The 21440-nt window shown below is 43.6% G+C and overlaps 1 protein-coding gene across 1 annotated transcript in view; it reads left to right on the plus strand.

Annotated features, from left to right (window-relative positions):
- STIMATE (STIM activating enhancer) overlaps positions 1 to 21440 on the plus strand; it is a 43890-nt gene that overhangs the window by 13072 nt on the left and 9378 nt on the right. Inside the window, exons 2-4 of the mRNA XM_068157872.1 lie at positions 9856 to 9904; positions 11798 to 11893; positions 15828 to 15949. Of these exons, the coding sequence (XP_068013973.1) occupies positions 9856 to 9904; positions 11798 to 11893; positions 15828 to 15949 (267 nt within the window). The remainder of the gene's footprint in view (positions 1 to 9855; positions 9905 to 11797; positions 11894 to 15827; positions 15950 to 21440) is intronic.

The raw sequence follows: 21440 nt of genomic DNA on the forward strand, positions 1-21440 counted from the left end.
CATGTCTTTCAGGAAGTAAAGGGCTGAATAACTTATTTACATTGTGCATGTTACATGCATTTTGTGACTTCTAAAGTGCTGCTCTCTCTGGGGAGGTAGCAAGTAGGATGGCAATTGAGAGTGAGAATTTGTGTCTCATTTTTTGTGTGCTACATCAGTTTTGATATTTTAAAGTGCAAGCTTTAACTGAAAAAAAATAAATAAAAAGGAGGGGAGGAAGCTCAGTTCCAGTGGCTACTGATGTGCTGTGTCTGGGCTGCATGCTCTGCTACAGCACGTTTGTTTTCTCTATCGACAGCAAAGTTAATTCTTTTGTCAGAACCACATTGTCATGTGCTACCAGGATGCATGAGATCAGCCTTGGTGAAATTGTCTTAGGCTGAATTGCATGTGACAGGTAATATCACAGTATAGCCAAGGTTGGAAGAGACCTCGAGGATCATCGAGTCCAACCTGTCACCACAGACCTCATGACGAGACCATGGCACCAAGTGCCATGTCCAGTCTCGTCTTGAACACCTCGAGGGATGGTGACTCCACCACCTCCCTGGGCAGCCCATTCCAATGACTAATGCCTCTCTGACTTACTTGTGTCTCCTCCAGCCAATCAGTACAAGCTGTAAGCTAAAAAAACCCAGCATTTTCCAAATGCTTGAAATATATACATGTTGGGAATAAAAAGCTCACCAACCTCATGCAATGCATTTGGCTGCCCTTCCTCAGGAAGCAACATTCTTTCATTACAAAGCTCAAGTAGCAGTATTTTGTTTGTTCTGGGTTTGTGGTCCTGGTGGTAGGTTGGGTTTTTTTCTAACAGTGATGTGCCCTCTCCTTCCATGCACTCTGGGGAGCTTCACTTTGTGATAACCACTCCCTTAGCTACAGTAAACCTTTGTAGGGACACAATTTACAGACAGTGTTTTTTGTTTGGTGGGTTTTTTTTTTCAGCTGGGTGTGGCAGCAGGTGGGAAACATTTTCACAGAGTAGCTTCCAGTAACTGTAGTTCTCCAGTGTTTATCCAGCAAGCACTGCTGCCCATTTGATAAATTCTGTGAAAGACAGTGTGGGCACATCATTTCCCATCATCCTATGTCATTTGTGTTGAGACAAAAGAGTCCTGGTCATGAGACAGTGCAGAGCATCTGCTAAGCTATGTATTTAACTCTGCAGTACAACAAAGTCCCTTGTTCTCTGCCCTAATGAGTGCCAGTATCCGTTTAACTATCCCGAAGCCTGAAAGCTGTGGCTGCAGCATTCCTGTAACTGCTGCCATTGGAACGAAGGGACACTGCATCATCGATCTTATGATGCCCTTGAATAACTAAGTAGCTGGGTCATTAAACTTTATTGTGTCCAGCATTTCTATGAAGTTTCTCCCTGGGTGACTATCTTTAAGGGACAAGTCCTTAATTAACCACGTATCTCTTCAGAACCAGTGGGGTCAAGGATGCAGGGGCATTAAGAAAAGAGGTTGGATACTTGCATGGACAATACTCTTTCTGTCCTACAGAAGTTTTAGAAGTCCTTTCTGCAGGACAGCAAAGCCAGTGAGCTCATGCACTTTGTAGTGTGTCAGTCTTTTACACTCACTAGAACAAAATCTTCCTTTAAGTTGTTCTACAAAATCTTGAACCCGTGGCTTCCTGCTATCTCTCTCTAGAACAACTATATCACTGGATGGAAGTGGAAATCATTTGCTCCAGTCTGGTATAATTTCTGCTTTAATATAATTGGTGTCCAAGAGTGTTAGTCATGAAGCAAAAATATGAAGAATCTTGAGGTTCTTCTGTAGGGCAATGACTAGCAGGCTTTGAAGGTGTCTTGTATTGGAGCGTTTGGGAGCTTAAGTAAGGCAAAACCTGAATTACTAAGAATATAGTGTGTTTCCTTTTTTGCCTGGAGAAATGAACAGCAAGCCAAAAACACTGGTTCTTTGGGTCTTTTTTTACAATCATATTTATTACCTCTCTTTAAACACACACCCATTCCTATAATTGTTTAAAACTGAATGCATAGGAGATGCTGAGCTCGAGTGTCTCAAAAGCTTTTGGCAATCGAGTGATACAGTGGTTTATACACTCGTATGCATTTCTCTAAGGCATTGTTTTAGCTTGTTCTCATTAGGCATGTTGTTTCTTTGCAGTGTTAATTTGAAAGCTGTAATTTCTTATTCTCTCCTTGCTGTGACAAAGAAAATAAGGGGAGAGGGGACAAAGTGAAGCCACAAGACATGCTTTAGAATAGAATAAACCAGGTTGGAAGAGATCAAGATCATCATGTCCAACCTATCATCCAACACCAAGTAATCAACTAAACCAAGCACCCTATAAAGTCTCCTCCTGAACACCTCCAATGATGGTGACTCCACCACCTCCCCAGGGAGCCCATTCCAATGGGCAATCACTCTCTCTGTGTGGAACTTCTTCCTAACCTCCAGCCTAAACCTCCCCTGGTGCAGCCTGAGACTGTGTCCTCTTGTTCTGGTGCTGGCTGCCTGGGAGAAGAGACCAACCCCCACCTGTCTACAACCTCCCTTCAGGTAGTTGTAGTGAGCAATAAGGTCATCCCTGAGCCTCCTCTTCTCCAGGCTAAGCAACCCCAGCTCCCTCAGTCTCTCCTCGTAGGGCTTGTGTTCCAAACCCCTCACCAACTTTGTTGCCTTTCTCTGGACACTTTGCTGTAGTTGGAAAGGGAGGGAAGTTAAAATGTATGATAAAGAGCCCAGGTAATGTAAAATTCACCAGTAGTTGTCATTCCATAGTGGTGAGAATGTTCAGGAGCTGTTAGTGCACGTGGGCTGATTGAAAACAGACAGGGTTCCCCCTGTTGTGGGCAAAGTGTTGGTGCTACCAGGCAGGCCAGTGTTTTTGACACTCTTCCTAAACAGAGTTTAAAAATATTGGAAACTGGCCTGCATATGTAGTTGATTTCACAAGTTTTTAACAGGGTTAGAAATTACAGGATCCAACCTATGATGCATATGTTCTCCTGATAACCAAATGTTCTGAAAATAATTCGGTTGTCTGAGAGGAGCCATATGAGCTCCTGCATCCTGTTCGGAGTTTGGATGCTAATGTGCCGTTCAACTCCGCAGCTGTTGCTCCGTACATCATTAGCAACACAGCCTTCTACTGGAAACTTTAACACTTGAATGTGGGGCATGATGTGAAGTAACATCAAAGCAAGCCTGCAGTTAACCCCATGCTCATCCTATGGCACCTATGTTCAAGGATCTGCCTGGTTGCAGCACAGCTCTTGGGAAGCCCAGCCAAACAAACCTGCTGGGGGAGATTCAGCACACTCAGGATGTGCCACTGAAGGGAAGCTCAAACTCTAGCAGATTTCTCACTGTTGAACTCTGTGCATGCATGTATATGTGTGTGTGTGGGTTTAGTTAGCCATGTTTTGGTCCTTTGGTAATTGGTTCAAATCTTGGAGCTTTCAAGTATCATATAACAGAGTTTTTAGACTTGTGGCCCAATTTTTGTTGAAAAGGGTCTTAAATGCCACCTGCTCCCAGCTCCTGCACGGAGCAGGGCCAGCCTGTGTCCCCTCGGTCACAACATTTTGCAGGTGACTTTTCAAGGGCTGTGAGGCACTGCACCCTCTCTGGGAAACTTGTTGCAGAGTTTGATTGCTCTCATTGGAAATGTTTTACTTCTGTCATGCTGGAATTTCTCTGGCTGCAACTTGTGGCTGTTTCCTTGTGCCCACTGCCTGTGCACCTGCAAGAAGGATCTGGTTCTGTCCCTGCTGTCCCACACCTGAGCAGGTGTGCATGTGTGATGTGTGAATGTGATCTTATCCTGGCAAACCTTCCCTCCTTTTGGTTTTCCTCTTCAGAATAGAATAGACCAGGTTGGAAGAGATCTTCAAGATCATCATGTCCACCCTATCATCCAGCACCACCTATTCAACTAAACCATGCAACCAAGCATCCTATCAAGTCTCCTCCTAAACACCTCCAGTAATGGTGACTCCACCACCTCCCTGGGCAGCCCATTCCAATGGGCAATCACTCTCTCTGTGTAAAATTTCCTCCTAACCTCCAGCCTAAACCTTCCCTGGCACAGCCTGAGACTGTGTCCTCTTGTTCTGGTACTGGTTGCATGGGAGAAGAGACCAACCTCTGCCTGTCTACAACCCCCCCTTAAGGTAGTTGTAGAGAGCAATAAGGTCATCCCTGAGTCTCCTCTTCTCCAGGCTAAGCTCAGCCTCTGCTTTGCTGAGGCCTGGTGTCAGAGATGTGTAGGAGGTTTATGAAACAGACCATTCAGGCACATGCTTTGTCTTGGACTGATGTTTGAAAGAGTTTTGAGCAGCACTGGAAGTACAGATGAAATTCTCCGTTCTGTCCTCAGAAGAGCAGTGTCATGGTGGTAGAGCTGTAGAGCAATTCAAACATGTTCAATATTCTTTAGCTTCTTGTCTTTTCTTTTAAATTTTATTTCAAATTGATGAGCTAAACCAATCTTCTTTGGTCTTTACTGGAATCAGATTCTTACTGTGAGCTGCCAGAACATGTGTCTGAGCAACACAGTAACACATGAGCTGTAGAAACATTTCCGGCGTTTGTGGCGAGCCAGTTTTGTGCTGCCGCCTGAGCAGCCGTCCAGAAACTGGGGTGTTCTTGCATCCATACTGAAGTCACTTTACATCAGCAAAATATTCCCAATAGGCCTTCCTGAGGAGGTGAAGGAGGGAGTGGAGGAAAGGCTCAATTCCAAGTGTTGCTTTCCATATTGACAGTTTGAAGAGGTTTTATTTTGTTTCTTGTCTCCGTTCTTCTCTATGGTCTTGATTCTTTCCTCTGGGTTCCATTCGCTTGAACACTGGTTGCAAAACTCCTGTGTTTAAAGCCACTGTTAGCAGCCCTTCCACAGTATTCTGACATTAATTATTTCTAGAATTTCAATGAAGCAGGAAACAATTTAATGAACTTGAATTTTGCATTAGCAATACTCTGCCTTATATGCTTATCTATTATCTGTCCATCTGGCAGCTCACAGGCGTGTTGGCAGAAGTGCTTTTATTTCCTTCCCTGAAAAATTCTGGCAGTGACTGTATAAACAAGCAGCACTCCTTTCTTCATTTGTAATTCAGCATGAAATTCTGAACATTATTAGTTAATTAATATTAAATATGGTGAATTCTTGCTGGTGCAAGTATAACGCTCCGAATCAAAGCATATGGAGCAGCACCACCTCTCACAGTGAGAAGCTGGCAGATTGAGATCCATCTGTCAGCTGACACACACACCAGTGCACGTCTCAGAGTTTACACTGAGGCAATGCAGACTGCCAAGAGAAACTGTGAGTGGGGCTGAGAGCATCTACAATCATGACATGTTTGGGGGGAGGGCAAGTGAAAAAGTTGCTTGCCCCTCTCCAGCTTGATAGATGCTTTGAAAAATGTACAGAATCAGTACTTGAAAAACAGTGTTTTCTGGCTACAAAACTAATTTAGAATAGAATAGAATAAACCAGGTTGGAAGAGACCTTCAAGATCATCGTGTCCAACCTATCATCCAACACCACCAGGTGTTGCAAACACTCTATGAACCTCGATGGCACTGGTGTGGCCTACTGGTTTTTAACTCAGTTTACTGGGGAAGTCCTGGCTGTCTACAGCTACACAGAAAATTCAGTCTCTCCTGTAGAATTTGTCTGTCCAACAGAGCAGCAGTTTTCAAGTGAGATGATCAATGCTGCCACACAAGGCCTGACAGGAGAATGAATTTTATATCCTTCTGAAGGAAATAGAATAGAATAGAATAAACCAGGTTGGAAGAGGCCTTCAAGATCATCATGTCCAACCTATCATCCAACACCACCTAATCAACTAACCCATGGCACCAAGCACCCTGTCAAGTCTCCTCCTGAACACCTCCAGTGATGGCAATTCCACCACCTCCCCAGGGAGCCCATTCCCATGGGCAATCACTCTCTCTGTGTAAAACTTCCTCCTGACCTCCAGCCTGAACTTCCCCTGGCGCAGCCTGAGACTGTGTCCTCTTGTTCTGGTGCTGGCTGCCTGGGAGAAGAGACCAACCTCTGCCTGTCTACACCCTCCCTTCAGGTAGTTGTAGAGAGTAATAAGGTCACTGCTTTGCTGGAAGTGGAGGTAGACTGCCCCCAGCTTCAACCAGTCTGATGTGATAATATGTTGTGTTGGGAAGGCAGCACAACCTGGGTGCTGCATTAAGGGTCTGTAGGAAAGTACCTGGCCACACTTGTAGACATCAGAAATACCTGGTGCCCACAGACATGGAGCTGTAACAAGCTAGGCTGAGAAAACAACCTTGTTTCATATGGGTCTGCTGGACTTTCAAGTGTACAGGTGTACATGCTCCTGAAGCATTTCAACAGATTGTCTCATTTCATTTGGGGGGTGGGTGTTTGTGGTGTGATCAGACATCTAATGCATTCCCAGGAGACATCTGCAGGGGCTTTGAAAGTCAACTCTCTTGTTTAATGCTAACTCCAACAAAATGCTTTCAGAATTAGCCTGAGAAACACAGACCTTCTGAAGTCTTGTTCTCAGTGTGGATAACACTTGAAGTGGTGTTCATAGAATAACACAATCCCCAAACAACACAATCAGCTGTTAGCTGAACTGGATTGAATGTGCTGTTCCAAAAACATTTGTTGTTTTGTTGGTTGGGTTTTTTGTTGTTATTTTTTTGTTTGTGAGCAGAGAAAGAAATGAACCTGCAGGTTTTTACAGCTTCTTCATAGTAGCAATAAACAAAAGCCTAGGCTTGGAACTTTGCCTCCCCTGAAATGCACAAACCTTACCAGTTTGATGTCTCCTTAGTCAGCAGAAAAGCATCTCTCACAAATGCCACTGTAAGTTGAAAATTAACTTATTTTATGACACTTTGTGGCTTCAGTTGTGCAAAAGCAAGACTAATTAAAGTAGTCCATAGTCTGATTGAGGAGGAGTTGTCATAAACTGCTGACTGGCTAACTGTTACTGGATAGTAACAGACGTTTTATATATATGGCATGCTGTTCAGAGACAACTGCTGGCCAGTGTTAAATAGAATAGAATAAACCAGGTTGGAAGAGACCTTCAAGATCATCACGTCCAACCTATCATCCAACACCACCCGACCAACTAACCCATGCAACCAAGCACCCCATCAAGTCTCCTCCTGAACACCTCCAGCAATGGTGACTCCACCACCTCCCCGGGCAGCCCATTCCAGTGGGCAATCACTCTCTCTGTGTAAAACTTCCTCCTGACCTCCAGTCTGAACCTCCCCTGGTGCAGCCTGAGACTGTGTCCACTTGTTCTGGTACTGGTTACCTGGGAGAAGAGACCAACCTCTGCCTGTCTACAACCCCCCTTCAGGTAGTTGTAGAGAGCAATAAGGTCACCCCTGAGCCTCCTTCTCTCCAGGCTAAGCAACCCCAGCTCCCTCAGCCTCTCCTCAGGGCTTGTGTTGTTACTATCACTTTATTTGTGCAAATGTTCATTCTTTGCCTCTTGTCTCTTAGTTGTTGTTTTTTTCATATGGGAGTGAAATGTAGTTTCTCTCTGCTGTCAGAAGCAATGACAGACATTGACATGGCAAGTAGTTAGCTTGGTGCTCCCTGCAAATGCTGCCCCTCCACCTTGGAGGTGAATTGTCATTATTCCAAGGCATTTGGGTGACCCTCAATGCTGCATTGTATGAGAGTGGAAATTGTATGGGGGAAATTGCCTTACTTGTGGAAAAAGTTATGATTGTCTCATAAACCAATATGAGTTTTAAAGGCTTGTAAGCTAGGTAAGCATAACTTGCATACAGCAACCTATTTGAAACTTCCAGCTTCAAAAAACTACTTCGCTTGATTTATTTCTAATATTGCAGATTGCCCCTCCGTTCCAATTTGCCTTTTGGTCTCCAGTGAGCAAAGGAAACAGCTTTTTCTACTACTGGCTTTCCTATTGGAAATTAAATTTTCTGGATGGGCAGTCATAAAAGCTAAGGCCAGGGGATGGTGGTGGGTAATAGATGAGTTTTGCGTGTGAGGTGCATTGGCAGTCTGACGATGGATCTGTAGGGACCTGAAGGTGACAGAACAGAGCCAGTTTCTTTAAAAACTGTTTACCTGGACCTGAGCAAAGCCTTCGACACTGTCCCACACCACAGCCTGGTCTCCAAACTGGTGACACATGGGTTTGATGGGTGACCACTAGATGGATAAGGAACTGGCTTGATGGCCGCACCCAAAGAGTGGCTGTCAATGGCTCCATGTCCCAGTGGAGGCCAGTGACAAGCGGAGTCCCTCAGGGATCAGTCCTGGGACCTGTCTTGTTCAACATCTTTGTGGGTGACATGGACAGTGGCATTGAGTGCACCCTCAGCAAGTTTGCTGATGACACCAAGCTGTGTGGTGCAGCAGACACGCTGGAGGGAAGGGAGGCCATCCAGAGGGACCTGGACAGGCTGGAGAAGTGGGCACAAGCCAACCTCATGAGGTTCAACAAGAGCAAGTGCAGGGTCCTGCATCTGGGTCAGGGCAATCCCAGGCACATAGCCAGGCTGGGCAGTGAGTGGCTGGAAAGTAGCCCTGAGGAGGGAGACTTGGGGGGGGTGCTGGTGGACAAGAAGCTCAACATGAGCTCTCAGTGTGCTCTTGCAGCCCAGAAAGCCAATCAGATCCTGGGCTGCATCAGGAGAAGTGTGGCCAGCAGGTCGAGGGAGGTGATTCTCCCCCTCTACTCAGCCCTGGTGAGACCCCACCTGGAGTACTGTGTCCAGTTCTGGAGCCCCTGTTACAGGAGGGATGTGGAGGTGCTGGAAGGTGTCCAGAGAAGAGCCACGAGGATGATCAGAGGGCTGGAGCACCTCTCAGTATCACAGTATGAGGAGAGGCTGAGGGAGCTGGGATTGTTTAGCCTGGAGAAGAGGAGGCTCAGGGGTGACCTTATTGCCCTCTACAACTACCTGAAGGGTGGTTGTAGCCGGGAGGGAGTTGGCCTCTTCTCCCAGGCAACCAGCACCAGAACAAGGGGACACAGTCTCAAGCTGCGCCAGGGGAGGTTCAGACTCGAGGTGAGGAGGAAGTTCTTCACCGAGCGAGTCATTCGACATTGGAATGGGTTGCCCAGGGAGGTGGTTGAGTCATCGACCCTGGAGGCGTTCAAGGGGAGATTGGACGTGGCACTTGGTGCCATGGTCTAGTCATGGGGTCTGCGGTGTCGGGTTGGACTCGATGATCCTCGAGGTCCTTTCCAACCTGAGTGATACTGTGATACTGTGATACTCTCCTATGAGGACAGACTGAAGGAGTTGGGGCTGTTCAGTCTGGAGAAGAGAAGGCTCCCAGGTGACCTAATTGTGGCCTTCCAGTATCTGAAGGGGGCCTACAGGAAGGCTGGGGAGGGACTTTTCAGGATGTCAGGTAGTGATAGGACTAGGGGGAATGGAATGAAGCTGGAGGTGGGGAGATTCAGGCTGGAGGTGAGGAGGAAGTTCTTTACCATGAGAGTGGTGAAGCCCTGGAATGGGTTGTCCAGGGAGGTGGTTGAGGCCCTGTCCCTGGAGGTGTTTAAGCCCAGGCTGGCTGAGGCTCTGGCCAGGCTGATCTAGTGTGGGGTGTCCCTACCCATGGCAGGGGGGTTGGAACTAGATGATCCTTGTGGTCCCTTCCAATCCTGACTGATACTATGATACTAAAAACGTATCCTTAGAGGTTGGTAGAGTGAAATGCATTTGTGGGAGACCTAATTTATAAAAATAAAAATGTGATGTTTCTGCAAGCTTTTGCTTTTCTGTCTTTTCCTTGCTTTGGGAAGTTGCTGATTGTTTCCAACGTTTGTTTTGGTTTGTGGTTTGTTGTTTTTGTTTTTTTTCTTCATAGTAAAACGCTTCAGAGAACCAAAGCATGAAAGACGTCCCTGGAGGATATGGTATGTTTCTGCATGTTTTAGGCTTCACTTTCTTCTGTCTTGCATGTTTTAGAAATGGAAGGGAATGATTGTTTGCATATGGTGATTAAAAACAGGATGGCAAGAAATTGATGACTGATTGTGAGGAACAACAAGAAAAAAATATTCCCTGTACATGAGTCAACAAAAAGGTCTTTTCTGTGCATTTTTCTGCTAGTGCTTTCTTACTAAACACTTCAGGGCTTTCTACAAAGATAGAATAGAATTAACCAGGTTGGAAAAGACCTTTGTGATCGAGTCCAACCTATCATCCAACACTATCTAATCAACTAATGGCACCGAGAACCCCCATCCAGCCTCTTCCTAAACACCTCCAGGGATGGTGACTCCACCACCTCCCTGGGCAGCACATTCCAATGGCCAATCACTCTTTCTATGAAGAACAACTTGTTAGGACTTCTTCCTAACATAAGGCTTCAAGTTGTGTTTCCTTCTGAAGATGAAAACATAGAGCTGAACATGAACATAAAGTCTATATAAGCTTACAAGAAGCTGCCAGGTGGACTTAACCAAAATCCCCCTTCCTGCAGCTACCCTATCGCATTTAAGATAGCAGTATGGTAAAGCATACAAACACATAAGCCATAAAAAATACAAGTTATAAAAGTTTATTTGGTTTTAAAAGTCCTTGGGTGGTAGCAATGCCAACATAACCTGTACTGGTTTTAAGACTGCTGTAGATGTGAAGGTGTCCTTCCAGTTGTTGAAGGCTTCAGTGGTTTAAAGTTGTCTCATACAATGCTGCTTTTCAAAGCTACTCCTGACCTTTATTGAAAAAATAGTGTTGTGTGCTACAGACTACCTCAGCCTGAAGTTCTAAGTAGTACTGTGATAGCCCTTAAGTTTTAAGCAAAGAGTCTTACTGTTATAATATGGTGTGCAGATTAGATAAGTAACTTCCTGCACCATCTCCAACACTTTGTGTTGTGCAATGAGTGCGACGTTAAGGTAAAGTTGTCAGGGAAGGGAGGTGAATTCAGGCATAAAATGTTGCTAGGATCTTCTGAAGCGTTTGGATCATTTTAGCCCTGGAAGCCACAGGCAGAATTGCCTAGAGAGTGATTTTGATACAATTCCTATATTTAACATTTAATAATGCATGCACTGGAAGTTTTGATTTTGTGCAAGGGCTGGAGTCAATACTGAATCAATCCCTAAGTGAGAGGGTTTTTTAGGTTGTTTTTTGTTTAATCCTTGCAAGTAAACTCTCTTCTCTCCAGCTCTGTCACCTGCTTTGGAGATAATGCTTCCAAGGTTGTCATTCCTTTGCAGCTTGGTCTAAACTGTCATATTACAGAAAAATTCAGTGAGAACACTTCACACTTTTAGGTCAAAAATATGTTGGTGTTTTTTTAGCAAAATACTGGCCAGGTAGTAGATTATTCACCAACAAACACATCGTGAGGGTTTGATTTGATTTTGGTCTGTGCCCTAAACTTGCTAAAAATGCCTAAAAGTAAAGGGACAGAAATGTCAAGTGAGGCTGGGATACTCATTGTTTACAGGAGGTCATTACAGACTTAGCTAGGTTTAGTGAGGATTACCTCCTGGATAACACACATGATACCAAGAGGATATCCCTGGACTTTAAATTTGCAGTGGTAAAGTATAATTTGATTTATTGTTGTCAATATTCAAGATGGGGGGGGGGAAGAAAAAAAGGAGCAGAATTTGCAATGGAACATTGTTCAGTAAGCTAAACACCATGATGCTTTATCAGTTCTGCTGTTCTCATTTGAAGAAAAAAAATTACTAATTGAGATGGAGTTTTAATTCAAATAAATTTGTGGTGCCTGACTGTGGTGTAAACAAATTTGTCTGTCTTAAAAGCTGTTTTTTTTTTCCTCTGTGCAGGTTTTTAGATACTTCCAAGCAAGCCATAGGAATGTTGTTCATCCACTTTGCAAATGTCTATTTATCAGACCTTACAGAAGAAGACCCTTGTTCACTGTGAGTGTCCAATTTCAGAATAATTGGTCTGTATGGAAGTTTTGGGAGTTGAGTTTGATGGTGCATGTGCATGATAACGCAAGAGAGAGCTGAGAAACTAATTTTCACGGTAAAAATCAATCACTTCCAAAAACCTGCGGTTTAAGCTTAGCTAATCAAGGAGCATGGTAATGTTCTTTCAGTTCACAGCTGTCAGGACCTGGGGAAGCTTTTCCTCGTCTGTATGTAGGTGTATTAGACTGTGGGTAGACTCTTACTACTTTGTCCTCTCCAATTAATGAACAGGGACTTGAGATGCATGGTGTAACATGAGGCTGTTTACTGAAGGAGGTGCTAGGAGCCAAAGGAACAGGAAGTTGTGTACACCAACCTCCAGTTGCACTGAAGGCTGCAAGCAAGGCTCTATATAAACTCAGGTTGCTTTCAGTGACACTTAACAAAAATCATTCATGCTTGGATTTTCTTCTGAAAACTACATTAGGTGCTGCAGTATTATTTTCATGTTGTTCAAAGCAGGACATCTTGCTCAGGAGCCAGGCAGTTAGTACCAGAATTAATTTTGCAATGTCACGCTTGGAGCAGTGTGACTAAGTAGATAAGCATGCCACTGTAGTATATTAAACCTGAAGATTTTATGACTAAGACCCCATCAGGCTCTTTACATTTGCTTCTGAAGCAAATGGTAATTGTTTGGGTTTGTTCTTGATAGGGCTCATGCTAAAAGAAGCTTATACATTTCTGGTAATAGAAGCTGTGAAATTACTTCTAAAAGCCTGGTAATTTCCCCTGTAAACCCAGTGCAGTTCCTTTAATGGCATCTGCTCACTGTCATCCTTTAGTAAACAGATGAGCTACAGTGCAGCTCAAGGAGTATGCTTGTGTTTTTCACAAGCCTGGGCTACTTTCCTTACCCCCTCCATTTCTTTTGTGCTCCTGCATACTATAAATACACAAGCAAAACACTGCTTCACCACAGGTTCTAAATAAGAAGTGTCTTAGTAAGGAAAATGCATTTAACATACTAACTAAGTTTAAGTTATAATCACAATAGCTCCAATAATACCTACCAGACATCACTGTAGGAGTTCCCTTGCCTACTGATTTAAGAATTTCCTGATAGATTTTTAAAACTGGAAGGTTCAAATGACTTCAATTCTGGTTTTATATGGTGAAGTGTATGTTCAGGTAAGCAAACCAAGGCACATCTGAACTTGCCAGAGTTTAAACCTAAAGCTCAGTAGTTTATTACAGTATTTTAAAATCAGAAGTAATTTTGTCCTGAGTGCTGAGCTTTCAAAACAAAGGAATAATGCACTCTTACATGTCTTCTACATGTTTTAATGTAGTCCACATAACTTTGTTGTCAAATACTTTTCGTGTATGTGTTGCATGACACAAAAAGCAAGAGGGTAAGGCAGAGAACTGCTATTCAGTGTTCTCAGGATAACAAAAATTACAGTGTGGAGCTGCATAGTTCCTCAGACAAGGATCCTTGTTGTTAGCAGAACTATCAGGGAGTGTTAGCCAAAGCCACTTACCCTTTCCTGGGGGGAAAAAAGTGTGCAAGGGTCTAAATCAGTGAGTTAAAAGCAATATTTGTCTGTGACTTTAATATTTTTACTCAGCAAGATCAACCATGGAGAATTTTCTGTTCTTTCTTTTGTAGCTTGTGCATTGTTTTCAGAACACAGCCAGAAAATGGAGCTTCAGAAAATGTTGTGCTTCAGAAAATGTTGTGCTTCAGAAAATGTTGTGCTTCAAAGTGTGGGAGGAAGTACAGTTGGAAGTTGCCATTTGTTAGCTTGGGAATGTGGTGCTGTAATGCAGGCAGATGTGTGATCATATCAAAGCTGATAAAACATCTGTTAAAACACCTCGACAGATTGGTGGTTGTTTGAAGAATTTTAAATAAAAGCAAACAGTGCTCTTCTAGTGGGGGGTGCTCAGCTGGCCCTGTTCAGTGTGCTGGGTAGTCTGTATGAGCCCCCAGCCTTTTGTTTGCTGAACTCTCAGCCAGATGCGTTTATCCCATAGTGGCGGCAACTTGTTTGTGTTTGTGCTGGTGGAGCAGTTGCACGGGAACAGGGCTAATGCAGCACCGAGGCGGCTTGTTGCCCACGTGTAGTGAGACTGATGTGCTGGGAATGCCAGGCATGCTTGGCCTGCGCTGTGAATCGCGATTCGATGTGCAATAGGTGTTGGCACAGCTCTTCTTCTCCCTGCTCCCGATGGCTGCCTTCCTGCTGCAGGCTTACAGCAGCCCCTTGTGGCCTTCCAATGACTCGTGTAGGCTTGGAATTGCTGTGTTTCCACTGCCAAACACCGATCCTTGATTTTAATCTTTGTCTAATATCATTCAAAATCTGATATGACACAAAGCTATTAGAAAATAGAGATCTTTTTAGAAAGTTTCTGGGTAGGTGTTGGCTGAAACAAGGTTTGTCTGCTGCTTTTTTATTTTTGAGCTGCTCTTGAATGGGATTTTCAGGGTCAAAACAGCCTCTCCTTTACTGTTTTGAATGTATGTGTCCTGTCTTTGCTTTCCCCTTTCTGGTACTCTTTTGTTCTCGTGGATTTGACTCTCTTTCATCTGCAGAAGAGAAGAGTGAGAGGGGATTTAATAAATGTTTATAAATATCTGAGGGCTGGGTGTCAAGAGGGAGGGGACAGGCTCTGCTCAGTTGCACCCTGTGATAGGACAAGGGGCAAGGGATATAACCTACAGTACAGGAGGTTCCACCTCAATGCAAGAATTAACTTCTTCACTGTGAGGGTCACAGAGCACTGGAGCAGGCTCCCCAGGGAGGTTGTGGAGTCTCCTTCTCTGGAGACTTTCAAGACCCATCCGAGTGCACTCCTGCATGACCTGCACTAGAATCTATGGCCCTGCTCTGGCAGGGGTGTTGGACTCAGTCTCCAGAGTCACTTCCAACCCCTAACATCTTGTGATCCCTGCAGATAAGCTCCCATAGACTGTAGAGTTCACCTTACATATTTGGACTTGCCAAGTAACAATCTCAGTAGCAGGGGTTTGCTGTGTGCTTTACCACTGGTTCTTTCTCAGCAGCTGTTCTGTTCAGCTAAAATTAGTGGTAGTAAATAAATCAAACAGACTTAAAAAATGCTCTGAGTTTTGGCTGCACCATTTAATAAGCTTAAGAATTCATTTGAGACCCGTGGTAATCTCTGGTTTCTTGAAGCATAGGTAAAATCCCAGAAGATCTTGAAACCATAAAACTAGTAGTGCAGCAGTGTGCATCCATCAAGGGGTGGTTTATTTTGGTTTGATGGTGTGTTTTTTTCTGGGAAGGCTTGTTGCTGGTTATTTCACATTGGACAAGAACTGAAGGGCAGGGAATCACTTTTAGCTTGCTTAGTGTTAGGAAGAAAACTTAGCCTAGGTCATGACTGGACTGTCCAGACATAGTATTCCACTGCTCATTGTTATTGTTGAGCCCTGGAGGGGATGTCTTAACAAGAAAAACTGTCTAGTTGTGGTGTTTGTGCCTCTTGGAATGTAAGTGGGTTAGGTTGGGCTTTTTTACTTTCCAGTTCCCTAAGGTGTCTTTAACTTTTCCTTTTATTCCTTTGGTTTTATTCAAATAGAGGTTTTTCCATGCTGAGTGAACTGAGCAATGGTAAAAAGGAAATCTGGCTTTAATTTAAAAGAATTGAATGAGTATTAGAGTTTCTATAGAATATGCTCCAGAGTGGCACTTAGCTTTAAGGACAGAAATTAAACATTGAGACTTTCCTAAACTATTTGAGTTTTAGCCTAATTCTGTAACTACAGCAGCGGGTCAGTGATTGTTTTCAAGATTCTGGCTTCTCAACATGCATGCAAGATCTTTTCTCAATCTTGGTGTTAAAATACACTGAACTTCTAGAAAATGGACCCTTGCTCCTTCATTTCTTTCCTGTTTTTTCCTTTCAGGTACCTTATCAACTTCTTGCTAGATGCCACCCTAGGAATGCTGTTAATCTACATCGGGATTCGCGCGGTCAGCAGCATTGTGGAATGGCAGCAGTGGGAGTCCCTTCGCTTTGGAGAATATGGTAATACATGTTTCTGCTCTTGCACTGAATTGAGTCTGACTGCTTCACTCAGGAGCTAACTCATCTTAAAATCTTCACACAATGATTGTAGTGGTCACTCCATTATTTCAACTTGTCATAAGGGTTCTTTCATGTTCTGTATCTTGGCATGCACCTCCTCTTAGGAAGCTCAGAAAGTCTCTAAGCATTTAGTGAGTTTGGAACTCTGGGCTTTAGGAATGATCGAACAAATTATGTTGTTGGCTCATCTCATGGAAAAAATAACAGCATGATAGTTTTACTTTGAAACACTGTAAAATAAATGATTGCTGGGAGGCCATGTCCTATTAAAGCTGTCACTGAACCACATGCCATTGTCTGAAGATACGGGTTAAGAGTTCTGCCAGCCCTCTTTAAAGTAAACACCCACATGCCTTGAGTGAAGGGAATGGCAAGAAGGGCTGTGCTTCTCCTCAAGTAATGGTCACTCTAACTCCTGTATGTGGGGCTTGTATCATTGATGAAAATGACATGTCTTTTGTACAGGCAAAGGGATAGACTCAGTGAAATCATGTTCACATGAAGGTGTGGGGTTTGACTTCTGTTGCACTAGCCACAGAAGTGCACTGCTCTGCAGGAATTGTGGTTGTGCAGACGTGGTGGGATATCTGAGATACTCAACATCAACATTTGATTCTGTTCAACCTCTTATTTTCAGGCTGTTTTGTCTGGATGTTGAGAACAGAAGATCTTTCTATATAGATGCTAAACCAAAAAAATTATCTCAAGCTCCTTGAATTAGGAACAGAAGGAGAGGCTGCCTTGTAAGAGAGCTGTGGCTCTTCCCTACAGACACAAAACATTATTAGAATGTTTGCCTAACAAAGTGAGAACTTTCATAGCAGTTCCATAATTATCATTGGTAGGTGTTTTGGGGTTGTAGGTTTCTTTGTTTTTAATATTCCTAAGTGGCTGACAGTAAGAATAAAAAGAATAAAGGCTGTGCCAAGTTGAAGTACTTTAAAAGCTTGGGAATTTTACCATTAATTAGCTTTAATTGCTGTGTGTGTTAATGTCAGAGGTTTAAAATGGGGATGATGACAAGCACCTGTCTTAGAAGAAATAACTGCCTACACCATTAAGGCATTTTTTGTCATGTTAAATGTGTATCTTTTAGGATACAGTTTATGACCATTTAAGCTGTATAAATCAGCACTGCCACAACCCTGTTTATGTGGAGTTTTTTCCCATGTGCCATGGTGCAATATTTCCACTCTTTTCCTTGGACTGGTGCACATCTGACTGCTCAGGGAACTGATTCATCAGAAAATTGACTATATGTAGAAAAGTAAATAGTTCCTCCAGATCAGTCCCAAGAATTGGGACTCTAGGGGATTAAATAAGCACCAATGCCCAGGGAAGGAAAAAGGGCAAGGAAAGAGCTGAGACATTGCCAAGCTGCACCTTCTGACTGAGCTTTGAGACCTGTTGCCCAAAGTCCCTTTTTCTGATGGCTGGTTTGGCTTGTAGCCATTTAAAAATGTTTGAGCAGCTTTCAGCCCATATAAAATTGCCTTTCCACTGAGAGCAAAAAAAACTTGGTTGGTTTATCTGTTACAATTATAGGTAGTACTTAAAATCCAATATTTGACATGAGTGCTTTTCTTCCTAATAGCGTCCTGGTTGTTTTTTTCATGTGATCTGTTCTCCTCTCCCATTTTAATGTCTTTTTAACATAAAATGGTCTGTGCAGGATGGGACAATGTGGGAAATATATTTCCTCCTGAAATTTGTCTCTATCTCTTACTAACTTCCCAAACAAACCTGGTTTTATTTTAGACAGTTATGAGGCACCTGTGGCTGCAGTTACTTGAGCTCTTAAAATCAACAAATGAACTGTCCTATGAGGACAGACTGAAGGAGTTGGGGCTGTTCAGTCTGGAGAAGAGAAGGCTCCCAGGTGACCTAATTGTGGCCTTCCAGTATCTGAAGGGGGCCTACAAGAAGGCTGGGGAGGGACTTCTCAGGATCTCAGGTAGTGATAGGACTAGGGGGAATGGAATGAAGCTGGAGGTGGGGAGATTCAGGCTGGAGGTGAGGAGTAGGTTCTTCACTATGAGAATGGTGAAACCCTGGAACGTGTTGTCCAGGGAGGTGGTCGAGGCCCCGTCCCTGGGGGTGTTTAAGAGCAGGCTGGATGAGGCTCTGGCCAGGCTGGTCTAGTGTGGGGTGTCCCTGCCCGTGGCAGGGGGGTTGGAACTAGATGATCCTTGTGGTCCCTTCCAACCCTGAATGAAACTATGAAACTTACTTGTGCTCTGCTGCAGAGGTGGTCTGTGGCTGATTCATTGGTCATTTGGAGTTAAGACATCTGAAATATCTAAACTTGTGTATCAAGTATTTATTCTTTTTGTGTAAGCAGTGTATGCCATGGTATAAATCATTGTTCTTTTTGAATACCAGATAATTGGATAATAATTTGGTATCAGCCAGGTTGGATGAGGCCTTGATCAGCCTGGTCTAGTGGAAGGTGTCCCTGCCCATGGCAGGGGAGGGTGGAACTAGATGATCTTTAAGGTCCCTTCCAAGCCAAACCATTTTGTGAATCTATGGATTTTATTAGTGACTTACTTTGTTATCTGTATCTGCTTCTGTTTTCTCTGTCTTCAGTAATCTGCTTTCCTGGCCTTATTGTGTTGGGTTTTTTTTAATCAAGCTATTGTAAGTGCTATTGAAAAGCATATTCCAAATCTGCTCCCATTTATTGTGTGGAAGAGAAGTAGAGAGCAGGTGGGAAGTTCTTAATAATAAGTCTGTGTAGTAGGGTTGGCCCCTATGTAAGAAAACTGTCTGAAGAGGACAAGCTGCACTGGATTGTTTGCTGCCCTCTTCTGTTGAGCACTGCTGTTGTTTCTGAAGTGAATCCCTCCCTCACATTGCTATTTGATGTAAAATTTCTCACTTTGACACCAGAAAACCTCGTTTTTCATGAGACTATTTAAAATCATCAAATTGAGTGGAAGAGGAGGCTGAAATGCATTCCTGTGGGGTCACAAGGGTGTTTCAAGGTAGTATTTTGAAGTTCAGCGTGGATGTTTAGCGTACATCAGTGGTGAGGTGTCAGCTCTTTGCAAGGTATGGAAGATGTGTGGCGTTTTATCTGAAGCAGTTAAGCCTTCAGCTTGGAGATCAGTGTGATTTCAGTTTGTTTGCATGTGTAGGTAAACAAACAAGCTCCCCTGACCCCCAAAAAAACCAACCCAAGTGTCGTCCTGTGATTGAGTGATGTTGTTTGTGTTTCTGGAGCCTAAATAATCATTTGTCTCAAGTTAATTCTCACTGTGAGCTCATTCCCCTTCTTAGCTCCATTACTTGATCCCTGGTGATTCATTACTTGAAGCTGTCACAAAAATAGCAGTGTCCTGCTGGTTTTAAAAGCCTCTTCTTTATATGGAGGGTAGTTTTTAAAAATAAATGCCTCAAGGAAAGAATGGATACCAAAATGTCAGCGCTGGTAAATGGTTGGTGTTTGTACAGCAAAACAGTGCTGCACGCTGATTTACAGCCAAAGCAGCACAGCGCTCCCTCAAGGGCTTTTTTTCTGCCTGAACTTCTCAAGTTTATTAGATGTGTCTTCATATTTTCAGTTTTGTATCTTCAGATTCATTACATCAGCAGCTGGGTTTTAATAGAAGTGCAGAATCGGTTAATGTACTTGAGTACATAAAGAGGAGAAGAGCAGTCATGATCTGTACTGAAGGGAATGTTCCCTGTGTTCCCCTTCCCTTCTTGTCTGAGGCTACTTTAGCTGCTGTGCATAGGAAAACAGGTGACCAAATCCCTCCTGCTGACAATGAACTCTGGAAACTAAATCTTGCTGTGGTCTCTTTGCTTGTCTTTGCTTCTCACGTGGCAAAGCTTAAATGTTACATTTGATGCCTCTTTTCCCTCTAGCTCTTCATTTGTGGCTTGCAGAATGGTTTGCTTATACCCATGTGGGATAGCACTCTAAAATCTTTTAAAATTCACTTTGGAGTAGTTCTGTGAGTTTGCATCTTCAGGAAATTTCACAGGATTTGAAGAACAGAGAGAAGTTACAAGATAAAGGAATCACAGGTGTCCCATTCAAGTGCTGTCTATAGCTGTGCTTCCACAGAGTGGTTGACAACAGTAGCACACCCTGGGACAGGGCAGCTTTTCATTGCCCAGCATGCTCAAAAAATGCTGCTGCAGTTCTCACTGCTGAGCATTCAGAATTTTTCAGTTCCAGCCTTAATGTGCTTTGCTTGCAGTAACAAGATTTCTACTGATTTGGTAGTTTACCCTAGACATGTAATTTATACATGATAGGTGTAAAAACAGGAACAGTGTGGCCAGCAGGAGCAGGGAAGTCATTGTGCCCCTGCACTCAGCACTGGTTAGGCCACACCTGGAGTACTGTGTCCAGTTCTGGGCCCCTCAGTTTATGGACATTGAGATTCCTGAACATGTCCAGAGAAGGGCAACGAGGCTGGGGAGAGACTTCAAGCACAAGCCCTATGAGGAGAGGCTGAGGGAGCTGGGGTTGCTTAGCCTGGAGAAGAGGAGGCTCAGGGGAGACCTTATTGCTCTCTACAACTACCTGAAGGATGGTTGTAGCCAGGAGGGGGTTGGTCCCTTTTCCCAGGCACCCAGCACCAGAATGAGAGGACACAGTCTCAAGCTGTGCCAGGGGAAGTTTAGTCTTAAGGTGAGGAGAAAGTTCTTCACAGAGAGAGTTGTTAGCCATTGGAATGTACTACCCAGGGAGGTGGTGGAGTTGCCGTCCCTGGAAGTGTTTAAGAGGAGATTGGATGTGGCACTTTGTGCTATGGTCTTGTAGTCATGAGGTCTTGGGTGACAGGTTGGACTTGATGATCTTTGAGGTCTTTTCCAACCTTGTTGCTTCTATTCTAAAGTGAGAATTAAAGAAAGATTATTAGTGCCTTTAGCAATGAGATTAGAGTTTTATGGCTTTCATCACTAGATTGGAAATTCCAATTCTGAGTTTGTGTACTGAAACTCTGTACATACAAATGTCCCAGATACTCTGGGGGAATGCCTACTGGATGTGCTGATGTTATTAGCATCTACTTTTTCCCTTGAACTGCAGAGTTTCTAAAATTGTAGAAGATAGGTTTGGAAAGGGTCTTGAGATTTCTCATAATCCAGCTTTTTGCTGAAAGCAGGGTTCACTTCAAAGCCAAACCAGATTGTCAGGGCATGGCCCAGTCCTGTTTAATTTATCCAAAATTTGAGATTTCAGGAACTCCTCTGAACAACTTGCTCCAGTGCTTAAACTCACTGTAAAAGCTTCTTTCTTGTATGTCAGAATTGTTCATCCACCCATCCAGATTGTAACTCCCCAGCTTTCCTATAAAGATTCTCATGGAACATTATCAAAAGACATGGTAAATTCAAAGTGGGAAACATCACTGTTCTACTTGCTTGTCATTAGAGCTGAGAGGTAATTGTGTAGATGCAGTAAGGCACA

Source organism: Melanerpes formicivorus, unplaced genomic scaffold (genome assembly GCF_026170545.1).
Source record: "Melanerpes formicivorus ecotype bairdi unplaced genomic scaffold, bMelFor1.0.p_v2 SCAF_38, whole genome shotgun sequence".
In the NCBI taxonomy this organism is placed as follows: domain Eukaryota; kingdom Metazoa; phylum Chordata; class Aves; order Piciformes; family Picidae; genus Melanerpes; species Melanerpes formicivorus.